A 17199-nucleotide genomic window follows, 5' to 3' on the forward strand; every position below is an offset into this window, starting at 1 on the left:
ACTACTTATAATTCAGAAGCTATTTTTAAAAACTCTGAATTTTGGACACACAGAAATAAAAAACTTTACACAAATGAAAAACCCAAAGAAAAATCTGTACTCTGTATCTTAGACAAAGGGCCATATCTACTTTATAAAGAGTGCCCACGAATGAGTAAAAAAAGAGACAAGTTAATTTTTTAAATGGAAACAAGGCTTGAATGGGCATTTTACAGAGAGGCTAGTCAAATATCCAGTAAGCATATGAAAGGTGCTCAGTTGTTATTAGACATCAGGGAATTGCCAATAAAACACACTGGAGAGAATACTAAACACGCTCAAGAATGGCTAAAATTTTCAAACCGATAGTATCAAGTGTGGACAAGGATGTGGAGCACTGTAACCTCAATGTATCACTTTGGAAAACTGTTGGCAGTTATTTACTAACCTAAATACATGATCCAGCAACTCCACTCCTAGATATGTATCCAACAGAAATGACTTTAAAAGACGCACACAAGAAAAAATGTTCACAGCAGCATCACTCATAGGGCCCAAACTGGAATTAACATATTTTTCGGACTATAAGACACACCCCCCCAAATTTGGGAGGAAAAAAGGGATGCATCTTAGAGTCTGAATGTAGCTTACCTGGCTCTCTGTGTGTGGGTGTGGGCCCCCCTCCCCCAAGGGGCGGCGGTAGCCTATGTTATTTATGTTATTCAATATTTTACCACATTTTTTGCTTCAAAAAACTTTTTTCCCTATTTTCCCTTTCTAAAACCTGGGTGTGTCTTATGGTCCAGTGTGTCTTACAGTCTGAAAAATTCGGCAATCCAAATGTCTATCAACAGTAAAATGGAAAGCTGTGGCACACTCATACAATGACAGACAGCAACAGAACAGGCAATAATATACAGGAATCCTGAAAGTTGATGCTGAGAGAGAGAAGCCACCCATGAAGGGTACATACAGTAAAGTTCCATTTCTACAAGTTCAAGAACAAGCAAAACTAGTAACGAGAGAAGTCAGAGTAACACCTGCTTCGGGGGCTGGGTGGGTGGGATCTGCACCTGGGTAGTGGTTATGCAGGCATATAAACACATAAAAACCCACTGAACACAGCTCAGAGATTGCTGACTGCGCACCTGCTTTGTGCTGGGCATTGCGCTGGGAACACAGCTGCAAACACGGACTTTGCTGTCATGGAACTCAAACTGGACTGCCTGGGAACTGCCCCCAATTTTATGAGGTCCGCATTACGAATGTGTAGAAATTATGCCTTCCCCCTGAAACGTGCCAGGTGCTATCATCACAGGAAGAGTAGATTAAGCTAGCAACTGTTAATCTTTAATTTACTTACCCATCATCGTGAATGTTTTCCCTGAGCCAGTCTGTCCACTGTAAAAAGAATGTGTTATATATTATGTTTGCGTGTGAAATTTGTACGACTACCCTCCTACTTTAATATGGTTTACTTAGGTATAAACTTTCCCCCCAAAGAGCTGATTTCCTTTCTTTGAATTACATTAGGTAAAAAGTGAACAATCCAGTTTCTTTCTCTCCCCTTCAGAGCTACCCACTGTGGTCTATTTAATCACTTCCGGGTCACGCAACACAGCCACCGGGGTCTCCATGCACAACACTGGGACAATGCCCTTGTGCCTGCTCGGCAGTCTGGTTTTTTTCCTCTACATTGTACCTCAGATGTTTTCCTAAGTCGATAGAGGTCTACTTCATTTTTTTTAGCTGCACAGTATTCTTAATGTGTAATTTATTTATCCAGAACAAACTAGATTTTGTTTCCAGTGTTTGCAGTTCTAAATAATGCAGCAATTTCTTTCCTAAATTCTGCCTTTAAGATACTAAAATGTCTTCATTTAAAAATAAAGCAGTTTTTAAAATCCTCATGTTATAGGCCTTATTTTTTTTTTAAGTTACATTTTAGTTATTGATTTGAGAGAGAAACATTGATTTGTTGTTCCACTCATGTATGCATTCATTGGTTGATCCTTGGATGTACCTCGACTGGGCACCGAACCCCCAACCTTGGCGTGTCAGGACGATGCTCTCGCCAACGGAGCTTCCCGGCCGGGGCTGCGGGCTGAGGGTTTGTGTGTAGTGCCCCAGCTCCTCGGCTATCCTGAGGAACAGGAATAACAAAGACTCAAAGCTTATGTTGAAGACGGAGGTCCGTCAGGGTATCAAATGCCTTTAGCTGGGATTTATAGCACAAATATAAGATTTTGAATTTACTTTTTGGTTCAGTGCCCTGAAAGCTAGGAAACAGTATGGCCCAGTTATTTACCCTTCTCGTGGAAGCAGGAAAGAAAGTTCTCTGGTAACTCAGAACGAGAAACAGAGACTGCCGAGTCCCCTGCTGAGCAGCGAAGGGGACCACGCCGATAGTTAGACAGTTAATCTCGGGGGAAACCAGGACGTGTGCTCGCCCCGCTGCCGAGTCACTCATTTCTCTCCAAGGGCTTTTCGTGTCTTCCCTCAACTACCAAACGCCATTTCCACTAAGTTATTAACTAGTGCTCCCCAAACTGAACATTATGGTTAGTGTGCCTAGAGGGTCTTCAGAGAAAAGACTTCTAAAGATATATAACCTCTGGCAATAGTAGCTGTTAACTTCAAACTCATTTTTTAATTTTACCACTCAGAAAATTCAGTGGAAAGAAAAATATTTCTTCTCTTGAGAAGACAACTGAGAAAAGCTACATGCCTCGCTGCTCAAGAGAATATTTAGTTATGCAATTAAAGAATTATGAATGCAATTAAAGAATTGCATTAAAGAATGCAATTAAAGAATCTGATGAATGCAATTAAAGAATTATAAAAGGCTGCCCTGGCTGGCGTAGCTCAGTGGATTGAGCGCGGGCTGTGAACCAAAGCATCGCAGGTTCGATTCCTGGTCAGGACACATGCCTGGGTTGCAGGCCACAGCCCCCAGCAACCGCACACTGATGTCTCTCTCTCTCTCTCTTTCTCCCTCCCTTCCTTCTCTAAAAATAAATAAATAAAATCTTAAAAAAAAAAAGGACAGGGATTTAGAAAAAAAGAATTATAAAAGGCAAAGGCCAATTTTCAAGGAAAAATGTATGTACAATATGAAGTTAAGCTTTAAACTTCATTTATTTTTCATTTTCTTGTGTTTTGAGCCAACTGTAGATGCATCAAGGCACATACATACACAAAAGACATCAGCTACTCCAAATGAATTACATAATTCACTCCATCCTATTAAAAACCTCTAGTTAGAAATAAAATTTAAAAGTCTATTGCTAGGGCCCTGACCAGTGTGGCCTGGTTGGGTGTCCCTCAAAGTGCAAAGTGCAAGGTTGCCGGTTTAATTCCCAGTAGGAGCACATGCCTGGGTGGTGGGTTTGGTCTTGGATGGGGTGTGTAGGAGAGGCAACTGATGTTTCTCTCTCTCTCTTTCTCCCACCCTTCCCCTTTCTCTAAAAATAAAATAAAATATAAAAATAAAAAAGTCTATTGCTAGGGTCCTGGCCTGTGCGTGTGGCTCAGCTGGCTGGAGTGTCATCCTGTGAACCAAAAGGTCGTGGTTCCATTCCCGGTCAGGGCACATGCCTAGGCTGCAGAGTGGTCCCTGGTTGGGGCACGTACAAGAGGCAACTGACCGATGTTTCTCTCTCACATCGTTTCTCTCCCCTCTTTCATCCTCCCTTCCCTTCTCTCTAAAATCAGTAAGCATGTCCTTGGGTGAGGATGAAAAAACCAAGTCTATTGCTAGGGGTGGTCAAAAAGGGGGGAAACAAGTCAAGGAGGTGTAAAGCACAGCATAGGGAACACAGTCAATAACATCGTGATAACTATGTACAGGAACAGGTGGGTACTGGACACATTGTGGTGGTCACTTCTTGTGATATATAAATGTTGAATCACTATGTTGTACATCTGAAACTAATAAAACATTGCATGTCAATTATAATTAAAAATAAAAATTTTAAACGGCTTTACAAAATTTTAATGCTTAAAGTCTATTACTGGAAGAAAAGGAAAAAATAACTACATTCAAATGTTATTTCTATGTACGAAACGATACTAAAATTCACCTTGAAGAACTGCCAAGGTTGTCTCAGTGCTCTCTGCACCTCCAGCTTATGCTCTCCAGACATGAAGTCTCTGGCATTATTCTAAGGCTTGCCAACATTTACAAATTCAGGATCGCCTCTCCAATATTCTAATATTTGTAGCAACTTTACATATAATCACTAAAAACTGGAAGCAATCAAAACATCCTTTAGCAAGAAAATGGATAAACAAACTGTGGTACATCCATGAAATAAAATACTATTCAGAAAAACAGGAATACACTATTGATGCCTTCAACATAGATGAATCCTAAATGCATTTCACTAAGAAGACAAAAGCCAATCCAGAAGGCTACATAGAGTGTGATTCCCCTCATGTGGCACTCCACGAGGGCAAAGACGCAGGAACGTGGAACACATTGTGACACCCCGGATGTTGGGAGTGGGAGAAGGGCGTGGGCAACTGCCGAGGAGACAGACGGTAGGAATGTTCTCTTCAGTACTGGGTGGTGAACACGTGACCGCCTGCATTTGTGAAAACGCCACACAACTGAACACTACAAAGGATGAACTTCAGAGTATGCAAACTCAATCAACAAGCCAAACACTCCAGCCAGGACGTCAGAGCCCCGGAATGCACCTAACTGCACAGCAAGAGCGTGTCATAACTGCACCGCAGGGGAGGACGGGCAGAGAAGGAGCTGACCTAAGCAATCGTGGAACATGAGGCTTTGACTGGAAATTGTAAGGCTTAAAAAGATAAAAGGATCTCTACATAAACATTGTACTTGGTAAACTTGTTTCTCACACGGATACTGCGGTTGAACATATGTATATGTGTGTGTGTGTGTATGTATTTCTCTGTGTGTGTATGTGTATGATGAATCTTCCTTACAGAATTCCAAATACAGTAAGTCCTCACTTATGTCAATAGGTTCTGCAACTATAAGTGAAACTGACACATAACAAAACCAGTTTTACCGTAGGCTAATCAATATACAAGAGTTAAGTTCCTATGGCATCTTACCAAAGCTGTAACTAAATGGTGTTATTCAAGAACCTGTTATAAGTAGACACACTTCTCCAGGTGATTATGCAGGTGGCAGCAATCTAATCATGAGTCCTTAAAGTTAGAGAACCTGTCCCATCTCTAGTTAGAGGGTGACTTGACTACGGAAGCATCAAAGTTGCACACTGCTGGGTTTGAAGACAGAGAAAGGGAGCCGTGAGCCAAGTGATGTGAGTGGCCTGTCATGGGAAGAATATGGATTCTTCCCCAGAGCTTCCAGAAAGGAATGCAGCCCTGCTGACACCTTTATTTCAGCTCAGTGAGGCCCTGCCAGCGTCTGACTTAGAGAACTGTGAGATAATAAATTTGTGTTGTTTCACCACTGAGTCTGTGGTACTCTGTTACATCAGCCACAGGGAGCACTTGTCATTGTAACCTTGCGTAAGGACACACTCAGCAACTTACTATGCAAAGATGGTGCCGTTGTAGCCGCTCATGCACGACTCCACAATGCCTTTGGCCACGGTTGAGAACACAGACTCCTGCAAAGGTAAGCACCAAGTAAGTTAACATTTCATAAAAACAAAAACATTTTTCCTAAACTGCATCCTGAAACATAACAATAAAAGTAGCATGCTTAAATTTTTTAACATTTGTGATAACATGGGTATTCTATCTGCTGTAGAAAAAAGGCTGAAGCACTAAACTGACAAAACTTGGAACATGTTCATGTCCACTAATCCATGCTACCGGAGATCTACAGCTCACGTAGAGACAGGACACAGAACTTTGTTCAGCATGTCTCATGAGGTTACACTTGTATCAGCACAAAACGTAGAGCTCGATACATACATTGGTGCTTTTCTCGCCTGCTTGTACTCGTGAATCTCATTTTTATTTTCATTGTAACATATAAGTAGATGCAGTTTTATCAACAAAGCACGAACCCCTAGACCTGCACCGTCTAATACAGCAGCCATGAGCCAAAGGTGGCCATCGAGCACCTGGCGTGTGGCCACTCCAACCGGAGATGTGCTGTAAGTGCAGCACACACCCCTGATTTGGAAGGCTGAGCATGGGAAAAGAAAAAAGAAAAAAAGAAAAGGGAAGTACCTCGTTAATAACTTGTAATATGCTGATTACATGTTGAAAGGATATTTTGGGTATACTGGGTTAAATAAGATATAGAATTAAAATTAATTTTACCCTTTTCTAAAAGATTTTATTTATTTTTAGAGAGGGGAAGGGAAGGAGAAAGAGAGGGAGAGAAACATCAATGCGTGGTTGCCTCTCACATGTCCCCAACTGGGGACCTGGACTGCAACCCCGTCATGTACCCTGACTGGGAATTGAACTGGCGACCCTTGGGTTTGCATGTCGGCATTCGATCCATTGAGCCACACTGGCCAGGGCTGTCTTGTTTAATTTTTTTATGTGGCTACTAGAATGTTTTAAATTATACATGTGCCTCACTTTATATTTCCATTGCCCAGCCATGCCCTAGATGGAACAAAAACAACAACAACTAAAGATCTAAATGTCTCACCAAATACATTCATGTGTCCAGGGAGTAATCAAGAGCTGTGATGTCCAGTATAGCAGCCATTAGCCATATGTGACTATTTAAAGTTAAGTTAACTAAAATTCAATAACATTTAAGTCAGGTCATCAGATGGCTGCTTCACCTGAGAAACTGAATTTTAAATTTTATTGAATCTTTAAATAGCCAATACGTGGCTAGAGACTACTGTAATGGACAGTACAAATACAAAACATGTCCATCACTGCAGAAAGTTCTATTGGACAGTGCTGACTTGCTGTTAACTAAATTGTCCCTAATTGGAGAAGCAGTTATTGACACCACAGCAATCTCAAGTCTCTCACTCACTGTTACGGACTGACTGTTTGTGTCCTCCCCAAAATGCATATGTTGAACCCCTGATCCCCAATGAGATGGTATTTGGAGAAGGGCTTTGAGAGGTGGTTAGGTCTCCTCCCCTCCCTTACTCTCCCATTCTCTCCCTGCCCCTCCATCTCTCCACCGGGGACCACAGTGAGGAGGCAGGTGTCTACAAGCCAGGAAGGAGTCCTCACCAGACCCTGGACCTCCTGGCCTTGATAGCTTGGGATTCCCAACCTCCAGGAACTATGAATAATGAGTGTTTTTTGTTTGGGACACTGAGTTACGATACTTTTGCTACAATTGCCAGTGCTGACTAAGACACGCCCCTTATACCAGGCAGCCCCGCTGTGCGGATCAATCATCTGGGAGGCTCTGAAAAGCACAGCTTCACTGACCACCGTCACTGGATGGACAGGGGCAGGGAAGCAGGCTTGTCGTTCTGGTTTATGAAAGAAGAAAAATTATTTAATAAAATTAAATTTAAAATATTTGTGGAATGCTTGCCTTATCTGAGAGCTATCAAACTAAACAGACCAGAAACAAAGCCCTCACAAACAACAGACTTACATGTTCCCAATGGAAAGGTAAGGTCCGAGACCACCCCTACCTGAGTAGCGTCCATGCCAGCCACGTGATCGAAGGTGAAGGTCCGGGGCTCGGGGTTGGAGTGCAGCCGGAGCGTCGTGGAGGAGAGCGCGGACACGCACGCGTTCTGCTCTCCATCGGCTGATCCGGAACCCTCCGCGGGGGGCCGAATCCGCACAAAGACTTTGATGGCATCCCCTTCACTGCTAAAGACAAAAATGCAGCAGGCGAGTTCACCGGGGCGAAGAACACTAAGGAAGGATCTGAGGCTCATATCGCCTGCAGTGTTCCGATACTGAGAGTCCCCCAACCACGCCCACGATTTACCCCATTCCCCTCCTGTAACTGTCCCGCGGGACCCGCCCCCTTTACCCCTTCGCTTCAGGACCCTCATCTTCACAAGCCTGTTTTTGAAATCAGCTCGCAGGGAGTTGATTCCAAGGAGCTCCGAGCACTGCTTGTCCCTAATCTCCCTCCAACAGCAATAACACGATGAGTCACCCAGGGGAGAAGTACGCTACCGATTCCATCCTCCAGCCTGGAAGGTACGAGGGCAGGGGCTGGGGAGATGTGATACTTCTAAGTGGCCAAGGTCCAAGCTTCATTCTGAAATAAGCACCTTTCAAGTACCCTTACTATGCTAAATGGTTCTTTTAGGAAAACTACATCCCTAATTGTTTTTGGTGTCACTGACAAGATTTTTCCTTACCTTGGCTGGTTAGACTGACAATTTGTCACACTGCGTAACTCATCTAGGAAAAAAGATAAGATGTCATCAAAGGTGTTTAAAAGTGCAGCATAAAAACCCGCGTTTCCATCCGGCCTGCTCCGCAGGTGCTGACCCTCCTCCTCAGTCTCCTCAGCTCCCGGGTTTCCTGCCAGCAGGTGCCCCGGGCCCTGACCTTGGCCTTGCTCTGCTCTGCCCACGCCCACTCCACCGCTGACGACGCCCAGTCTCCCGGTTCTAAGTGCAGTGCGTATACTGGTGATTCCCAGATTTAAACTTCCTCCTGGAACCACATTTATCGCCTACTTGACGTCTCCAGTTCGATGTCCAATAGGCAAGGTTTCAAACTTAATGTGTCCAAAACCGAGCTCCGGATCGTCCCCACCCCACCGCCGCCACGCTTCTCCATCTCAATTAATGACAACTGCGCCTTTCCAGCTCCGCGGGCCCAAACCTGTCACTGCGAACCACTCCCTTCTCATACCCGTACCCGGTCTGTGAGCCGGTCCTGGACCTACCTCCAAAATACACCGGGAACCCTGCAACTTGTCAAACCCACCGCCGCGCCCACGTGGAATCAAGCCAGCAACGTCCCCTACCTGGGTGACTGCAACAGCCCGTCTCCCCGCTTCTCTCATTCCCTCACCGCCCGACTCCCACCTATTCTCCACCAGCAGGCAGTGCGATTCTGTTTTTTAAAAAGCCGTTTAAAAAGCCAGAGCCCTGCCTGGCGCGGCTCAGTGGTTTCTGAGCGCTGTCCCGTGAAGTGACAGGGCGCCGGGCCAGGTCCCTGGTCGGCGGTGGGAGTGAGGCAACCGATCGAGTTTCTCTCCCTCTCCGTCCCTTTCCTTTCCCCTCCCTCTAAAGACAAATAAAATGTTTAAAAAAAAAAAAAAGATGTCCGAGATCAACGTCTAGCACGACAGTGGGAGGAATTCCACTGACACATTGCCCAGCGGAACTAGTGCAATAAAAAATAAATAAATAAAAACCGTTTAAAGCCTCTAGAAATGGTCCTAAGGGCACACAGCAAAGGAAGAGAAATCAAGTGAAGAAATTTTTGGAAAATGCCGTGAGAAAGGTGAACGTCCGCCCTGGCTCGGGTGGCTCCGTGCATTGCGAGTCTACAGCCCTCCCAGGGGAAAGACGTGCTGGGACCACGGTCCCGTTCGCCCCTTCGGGAGGCGAGAGTGAGGACAGACGCGGAAGGTGGTGACAGCCGGGGCCGAGCCTCAGGCGAGGGAACCGGGAGAGGCGGCCCGGCCGGGACGCGGGAAGAGGACGGCTGCAAAACGCGCGGGGAGGGAAGGAAGAGCGAGCCTCGCTCCGGGGCAGCTCCGCGTCTGGTCCCCTGCCCGGCCCAAGGGAAGACAGCTGTTCCCTCAGGGTCTTTAAGGGACGAGGAGATTCCAAGCGCTCTGAGCCGCGCAGGTGGCTCCCGCCTTCCACACCCAGCGGGGGACCCAGCGGGAGGCGGGGGGCGGCCATTCTTCCCACCCAGTATTTGGGGGCGGGGGCAGGACTGGGCGACGACGCCCGGGGCTCCGTACTTACTTTTGGAGCCGGGCGCCATGGCGCCCTCACCCCCGGATCCCGAGGCCAACGCAGGGTTGCGCACACCTGCAGGTGCGCAGCGAGCCGGGATTGCGCTCGCTCAAGATGGCCGCGAATTTGAATTTGGCGCCCTCTTCGGACGTTGACGCAAGCCCCGAGGCCGCCATGTTGCCCGGCCGCGCGCCAAGGAGGCTGGGCCGGCGTGACGTCACGATGGGCGCCGTCGCCCCTGCACGATCTGGAGGCGACGCGGGGAGAACCGGTCTTCTCCTGAGCCACCATGAGCAAACGGAACCAGGTGTCCTACGTGCGGCCCGCCGAGCCGGCGTTCCTGGCCCGCTTCAAGGAGCGCGTCGGCTACAGGGAAGGGCCCACCGTGGAGACCAAGGTGAGCCCCGCCCCGCCACTTCCGGCATCTGCTCGGCCTGGGAGGCCGGGTATTGACAGGTCGCTCGTCTCACCGCGCCGGCCCTCGATCCCACGGGGCCTCGGACCCCCGGCTGGTCGAACGACTACAGCCTCTTGTGCCCAGGGAACTCTTTATCATTCTTAGGGGGCTGCTCAGTTCTCGACAACGCCTGGACGCAGGTAGAGCGCCTCGTCCCTGGGAGCGGGCGAAGAAAGATCCCTTTCCTGGCTCTCACTCGCTTATTCCCAAACCCAAAGTTAGCAGCGCGGATGGTAGTGTCGTTCGGCTTTCCAGGTAAACTGAGGCCACTTGCTGAAATGACCCGATGTCGTAGGCCTTGAGTCTGCAGCATCTTCGGAGGGATGCTCTGGATCTGATCCTGTGCTTTGCTGTTACGTTAGTGAAAAAGGATGCAAATGCCACATCTGGATAGTTTAGGGGTGGGATCAGTGGGTCAACTTTGGAGCCCTCCCAGGCTTCAACCCTAACTGGTTCACACCCAAACCTGTCCCCCTGCTGGGAAGAGACTGTTGGGCTCAGGGGGTGTGTGGAGAAATAAAGAATTTACTTATTTAGTAGCACTTCGCGTCTGGCACTTGCACTAAGACCCACCCCTCAAGGCACTTAGAGCTTAAGAGACAGACTGACTTATGCGAAATTCCTCAGTTCAGTGAGTATGTGCTAAACCCAGGCACTCTTCCTGGCTCCGAAAGGACCAAGAGATGGGATCCCCAAATGCCATATTCTTTAACCCCTCCCTGCCTGCCTCATCTCTGCCTTCAGAGGTCACGGCCTCGGACGCTTTTTGAAGCTCCCCCAGTTTTTCCTCTTCTCTCCTTCACTTTGTCCATATCATCTGTAATCATTCATATGGTTTTGCATCGCAATTACTTGCTCCTGTGTTAGTATCTTAGTGCCTCTGATTCTCCCCACCACCTAGCACAGGGCCTGGCACTGCAGTGGGTGACAAGTTACATTGGTTAGATGACTCTGCTTGTCATCAGGCCAGGCTTCATGGAGGAGGGGATATTTCGACTGGATGCAGAGTGTGGCTAGGTCAGCAGGTAGGGATGGAAGGAGCAGCAGGGGTAGAGTGTAGAGGGGGTGAGTTGTGGGAGGTGTGTAAAGGTGATTGAGGGGCTGCCGGAGGTGAGGCCACGTGGACTACTCAGTAGGCGACGAGCCGTTTTTGGTTAGGGGCGACAGGACCAGGGAGTGACTGATTCCCAGGACCAGAAACGGGCCTGGTGGCACAGGGCATGAGGTTTGAGAAAGGGACATGGATTCAGCAACGCCGAAAATGTGAGAGCCGAGTTTCTAGTTCGCCGGAGAGCTGGTGATGATCGTGTTTCATGGTTAACGCCTTAACGACTACAGTTCGGACCGCCGACTCAGGAGAACTCTGGAAGGAAGAGCTTTCCAAGCAATACCAGTGGTTTGGGCTTATTTAGTCAACAGATTTTTCCTTAAAGAGATGACCCACTTTCCTTGGTTTGTGAAAGAAACTTCATGTTTAATCGGTTTGGCAATATAATCAGCGTTCTGGTGATCTGTTAACAAAAAGAAAATAGTTTCTTGTATAACCAACTGAGTTCTACATCATCTTATCCGCCTTCTGGAGAGCTAATCAGTGGTGGCCGCCACTGTTCCTTGGACTGTTCTCTGGTTTTCCAGCCAGTCGTATAAACGAAAAGTCAGGCTTAATGATTCTCTCTCTCATTGTAATGAACAGCAGGAATGATTTTATTGCACTTTCCCCTTTCCTCGGCTTACAGTAGTTATCGATTACCTACTTGTTTGAGGTCATTTATTGGAAACTTTCAGAGACCAATAGGCGGCACTTATGCATAATCAGTGAATGGGTATCATTAGAGGGAATACCCTTGTCGGGCGATGGAGCAGACACGGGGTGTAGACAAAATAGACGAATGTGCCTGTGAGTCAAGTTCATCGTTTTTCATCCTGTTGGTCGTTCAAGAACAGATCAGCAAACACTTCTTGTCCCTGCTGTTGACGAGGCTGTGTTTTTAGATACCGGCAGCCGTTTAGTGGGGCGGAGAGGAAACACCATTGGTAACACGCACGCTACCTTGAGCTCTGTGCAGTGTGAGGAGGGGCAGGTGCCATCAGGGAGGCACTTCTAGAGGATCTAGGTCAAGGGCGGAGATTGAGTAGCAGTTAGGCAAGTCAGTGGGGTTTTCTGGGCCCTGGGAACTGTAGAGGGAGGGTAGGCCCAGGCGCTTATGTGTTTGTGGATGTGCAGTACCCAAAGCTGGCTGGAGCTCAGCGGCCGGGGGCGCGGTGGAGGGTAGTTCTCCAGTGACAGGGCGAGGCCAGAGCAGCAGGGCTTTGTTGTCCTGTGTGGGGGACAAGGAGGGCTCTGTGAGAGGGGAACTGACAAGCTGTTTGAATAATGTGTGACCATGTGCAAGACTTTCAGTCAACCCAGCAGTTCCACTCCCGTGAATCCATCTTACACGTAAATTTGCAAAAGTGAACCAAAACACGTGAAAAATTTTTAGCATAGTGGGAAAAACCTAGAAACAAGCAAAAAAATTTATTTACAATGTACTGGTCAGACCAGGAGGGGATCGTGTATATAATTAAGTAGGCAGCAATGATTTTTAAAAATAGATCCTTCCATATGTATCTCAAGGTATTATATTGTGCAAAGATAGTGTTTGAGTAAAAAGTTAGGGGTGGGGCTTTTGTGGTATCCGACATATTTAAAAAACCTGAATCAACTGGCTAAATGTTACCATCTGTTACGTGTATATAGTGAGTACATGGTTTCTGTTCTCATTCTGTATGCTTTTTATGTTTGGAGAATTCATAATTTAAAAAGAGAAGGAAGCACATCAGCCCTGGCTGCATACTGAAAAGTCACCGGTTCGGTTCCAGGTCGGGGCACGTGCCTGGCTGGCAGGTGATCTCCGGGTGGGACGTGTGCAAAAGACAACCCATCGGTGCTTCTCTCTCGCATCAGTGTTTCTCTCTCTCCTTCTCCCTCCCTCCCCCTCTCTCTAAAAAATAAATAAATACATAAAATCTTTTTTAAAATGAAAGCACATCATATAGCAGCATGTACAGTGACCTGTGCATACACACAGCGCTTTGTGTACCTCCGTGTTTTTACACGCTCAGAGCACGGCTGATAGGGTACCTCCTAAACCAGAGACGAGCAGAGGCGGGAGAAAGAGTACCTTTTACTGCTGCTTTCTGTACTTGGTGGTGTTTATTTTTTGGTCCCAGTTTGAGAAGAGATGGCAGTGGCAAGGGCTGACAAAGAGCAGAGACAAGTGATGTGGTTCTGCACTGTCCTGAGCAGGCTGGGAGGCCCGGCAGTGGGCGAAGCAGAGGGCCCCCCCACACTGGGCACTGCCGCTGGGGTCCTGCCGAGAGGGAGACTAATCCCATGGCGTGGGCACCCCGGGGTATCTGGCAGCCAGCCGCTTCCCTACCTGGCAGGTTAGGCTCTTAAGAGTGACTTCAAAATTCATTGCCAAACACATTTAGTCAATAAAGTTACCTTTCTGACCTTAGTAATTACAGTTTCTCAGAGACAGCGGTTAGCGGTTGTATTTGGTTCAGGGTCGGTGACCTACAAATCGTGTCTGTGTTGCTGTCCCCTAGAGAATCCAGCCTCAGCTCCCAGATGAAGATGGTGACCACAGTGACAAAGAAGATGAACAGCCTCAAGTGGTGGTTTTAAAAAAGGGAGACCTGTCAGCTGAAGAAGTCATGAAAATTAAAGCAGAAATAAAGGCTGCCAAAGCAGGTGAGTCTGAGTGTAATCGGTCTTTTTAACAATTTAAGGAGCCAGAGTATGAAATTACTTTATATAATACTGCGGTACGTTTGAAGGACGCGGTCCTAGGTTCAACCTTGGCTTTCACACGTGCCAGGTGTGTGACCTTGTTCAAGTTATTTCACCTTTCAACCTTGGTGACCTCATCTGTAAAATGGGGACAACAAGTGTGCCTGCCTTTTGGGGTTGTTATGAGGATTAAGTGTGAATTTAAGTAAAAACATTTTGTTCCTTAAAAAAATAGGTGGTTAGGTTCATAAACTAGTCAACAGAGATCTATGTAATTAGTGCCTGAAGTGTGGCATGCTATGTAGTATATGTTTTACTCTCTGTAACTATGTATTACATTGCTTTAGGGGAAAATGGAGTTAAAGTCACTTTTCAAAATCGTTAAAAACACAGCCTAGCTGGAATGCAGCAAGGACGGCAGTATCATGGGGCGGCGGGGCGGTGAGTTTTCACCCAGGGTCTGCACGGAGTGGCGGCCGTGGGGAAGACCAAACTGAACTGCGTCCAGATTTTCCTTAAATATGGTCCAAAGTTTTCTTGTCATATGACTCTCTGATAAAGGCAAAACAGTGAGTAGAAAAAAGTCCTGTAACTTTGTTTTTGCTGCAGATGAAGAACCAGCTTCAGCTGATGGAAGAATCATGTATCGAAAACCAGTCAAGCGTTCCCCAGATGAAAAATACTCAGGTTTAACAGCAAGCTCAAAAAAGAAAAAGACAAGCGAAGATGAAATAAATAAGCAGGAACCAGTTAAAAAGAACTCACAAAAGCAAATCAAAAACAGTAGCCTCCTTTCTTTTGACAGTGACGATGAAAATTAATAAGTATAAGCATTTTGGACTTAGTCTTTATGAGCATTTGGGGTGTTTTTAAAAATAATATTTTCCTATTATAAAGATAATACAAGTGCATTATGGAAAATTTTAAAATGCAAAAAAAAATAAGATAAAAACTTTGTCTATTCATCACTACTCCTTTCCTTTGACTTGAAATGCTAAATCTGTAGACATTAGCTAGTACAGTATTAACACTGTTAATTCCCGTCTGGGGTGTGTATGTATGTAAGTTATAATTTAACAAAATTGAGATGGTATTATGTCCCCTATCCTGCTTCTCCCTTGACATTCTATTTTGAGTATTTTTCCAGGTTAGTAAAATTCAAACATCTAACATTAATGGCTACATTAATTTAATTTTGAAATTAAAAGGTCCCTTATTGTATCTTTCTCATTAGCAAAACCCCACTTTGGGTGGGAGAGACCATAATGTGTCTGGTTAAGAATACTTCCCTACCTCCTGCTAACAGTAGCCGCATGAGAGTTCTGGCAGGTTATGAGATACAGGTGGGTCTTGTACAGGTAAGGATCTAATACAAATGATCTCGATACAAATCAGGGTCTAATGTGTAACATGGGGACTGTCATTGGTAAAACTAAAAAGAGAAATATAAGCGGAAGTCTGCTTAATAAAGCTACTAGGTCTTTTGATACAAAAGGACAGATTTGGTGAGCGTGAACCTTTGTCCAGTTTTATTGAGAAAAAGGCATAAATCACTGTAAGTTTAAGGCATACAGCATAATGGTTTAATTTACATCTATTGTGAAAAGTATTTGAATAGTTTTAAAGCTTTTAATGCTTACTTTCAAATTGCTTTCTAAAGAGATTTTTACCATTTACACTTTGCCTTATCCATGATAACAGTGCACCAGCCATGGGCTAGAACTGGTCTTTTCATTTCTGTCAATTTGATGTACTGAAAATGGTGTTTACGAGCCCTGGCTGGCGTAGCTCAGTGGATTGAGCACGGGCTGCGAATCAAAGTGTTGCAGGTTCGATTCCCAGTGAGGGCACACGCCCGGGTTGCAGGCCACAGCCCCCAGCAACCGCACATTGATGATCTCCCTCTCTCTTTCTCCCTCCCTTCCCTCTCTAAAAATAAATAAAATCTTTAAAAAAGGTAAAAAAAAAAAAAGAAAGAAAGCAAATGGTGTTTACTACTAGTTTAATTCCATTGACATTTTCTTCGATTTACCAGGGAAACTAAGCTGTTTTTCATATTTAACAGACCATTTTGTATTTCTTTGTCCAATTAATTTCTTGTTGATTTTCCATTCGTAGAGTGATATTTTTCTTACTAACTTGTAAATTATGTAATCTATGTCTTTTTTGTTGTTGGTCTCTGTATCAGATAAAGAATCACTTGGATTACTTGGATTCTCTTGTTCTTTGTTTTTATTTTTTACATTTTAAACTTTGTTCCCTCCGGAGTTTATTTTGGTATATACCTTTTTTCTTGGATGATTAATAATTCTAGGACCTTATCTATTTCTCACTTACTGGAAAGGCCGTCCGAATGGGAGATTTCTCCAGTTTGGGGGAGGGAAAGGGAGAAACACAGAAAAGCCAGAGCCTTTCAAGATCCCGCTTAATGTCCTGACAATTTTCCTTATTACTGCGAGTCAGCCAGAACCTTCACCGGCCCAGCCATCAGGAGTTACGAATTTCAGAGCATCCAGTAGTGAATTTGGTACCACATTTACCTCTCCCCCTTTTCAGAACTAGTGTAAAGAATACTCACAAGCAACTCGTGTGAGTGGGCTGGGAGCCCTGAGATTGTCTCTTAGCTATCTAACCGAGGCCCGAAGGCGTTCTGCAGCACTGTCCTTAATGTTACACTCACTTGTTACATAAGCCAAGTATTTTCCTGGTCTGCATCATTGCTGTCTACTCGTACCAACATCACACTGTTTTAATTACTGTGAGTTTTAATGTCTTCACCTAGAGGTGGGAATCTTGAGGGCGGAGACTTTGTTTTATTTACCACTATATCCTCAGTACCCAGAACAATACCAAGACTGTTAAGAGGATTATAAATATAGTTAGAATGAATGAGACTGTTTCTCTGATGTGTTTATTTCATTGGGGGTGGTAGATTATGGTTGTTTTGTTTGTTAACAGACCAGTGGTTCTTAAAGGTGTGGGTCCAGGACTGCTGGCTCAGCACACCTTGGGAACTTAAAAATGCAAACTCTCAGGCCTTGCCCCGTGAATCTGGAAGTGCTGGGTCAGGACCCAGAATTCTCTGTAACAGGCCTGCCAGGTGGTTCTGATGCTCACTCAAACTTGAGAAATGCTGATAAAAAGCCGATTTATTA

At 45.6% G+C, this 17199-nt stretch overlaps 2 protein-coding genes across 3 annotated transcripts in view; one reads left to right on the top strand and one right to left on the bottom strand.

The window, feature by feature from the left end:
• Window positions 1–9981, bottom strand: part of KIF15 (kinesin family member 15) — a 45547-nt gene extending 35566 nt beyond the window's left edge. Inside the window, exons 1-5 of one of the 2 annotated variants that reach the window (XM_045856922.1) lie at window positions 9819–9981; window positions 8247–8289; window positions 7560–7740; window positions 5515–5591; window positions 1343–1380 (exon numbers count right to left, since the gene is read on the bottom strand). In XM_045856922.1, coding sequence (XP_045712878.1) covers window positions 1343–1380; window positions 5515–5591; window positions 7560–7740; window positions 8247–8289; window positions 9819–9837 — 358 coding nt within the window. In that variant the 5' untranslated portion in view covers window positions 9838–9981. Of the gene's footprint in view, window positions 1–1342; window positions 1381–5514; window positions 5592–7559; window positions 7744–8246; window positions 8290–9818 lie in introns of both variants that reach the window. The other variant, XM_045856921.1, reaches the window with a different exon arrangement.
• Window positions 9982–10022: 41 nt separating this feature from the next.
• On the top strand, window positions 10023–15938 carry KIAA1143 (KIAA1143 ortholog). The gene is made up of 3 exons (XM_045856963.1): window positions 10023–10206; window positions 13861–14005; window positions 14654–15938. The coding sequence occupies exons 1-3, from the start codon at window positions 10099–10101 to the stop codon at window positions 14863–14865; spliced, it is 465 nt and encodes a 154-aa protein (XP_045712919.1). The 5' UTR covers window positions 10023–10098; the 3' UTR covers window positions 14866–15938.
• The last annotated feature ends 1261 nt before the right edge of the window (window positions 15939–17199 follow it).

This window comes from Phyllostomus hastatus, unplaced genomic scaffold, assembly GCF_019186645.2.
Source record: "Phyllostomus hastatus isolate PE091 unplaced genomic scaffold, TTU_PhHast_1.1 phas_scaffold_129, whole genome shotgun sequence".
NCBI classification, from domain to species: Eukaryota; Metazoa; Chordata; class Mammalia; order Chiroptera; family Phyllostomidae; genus Phyllostomus; species Phyllostomus hastatus.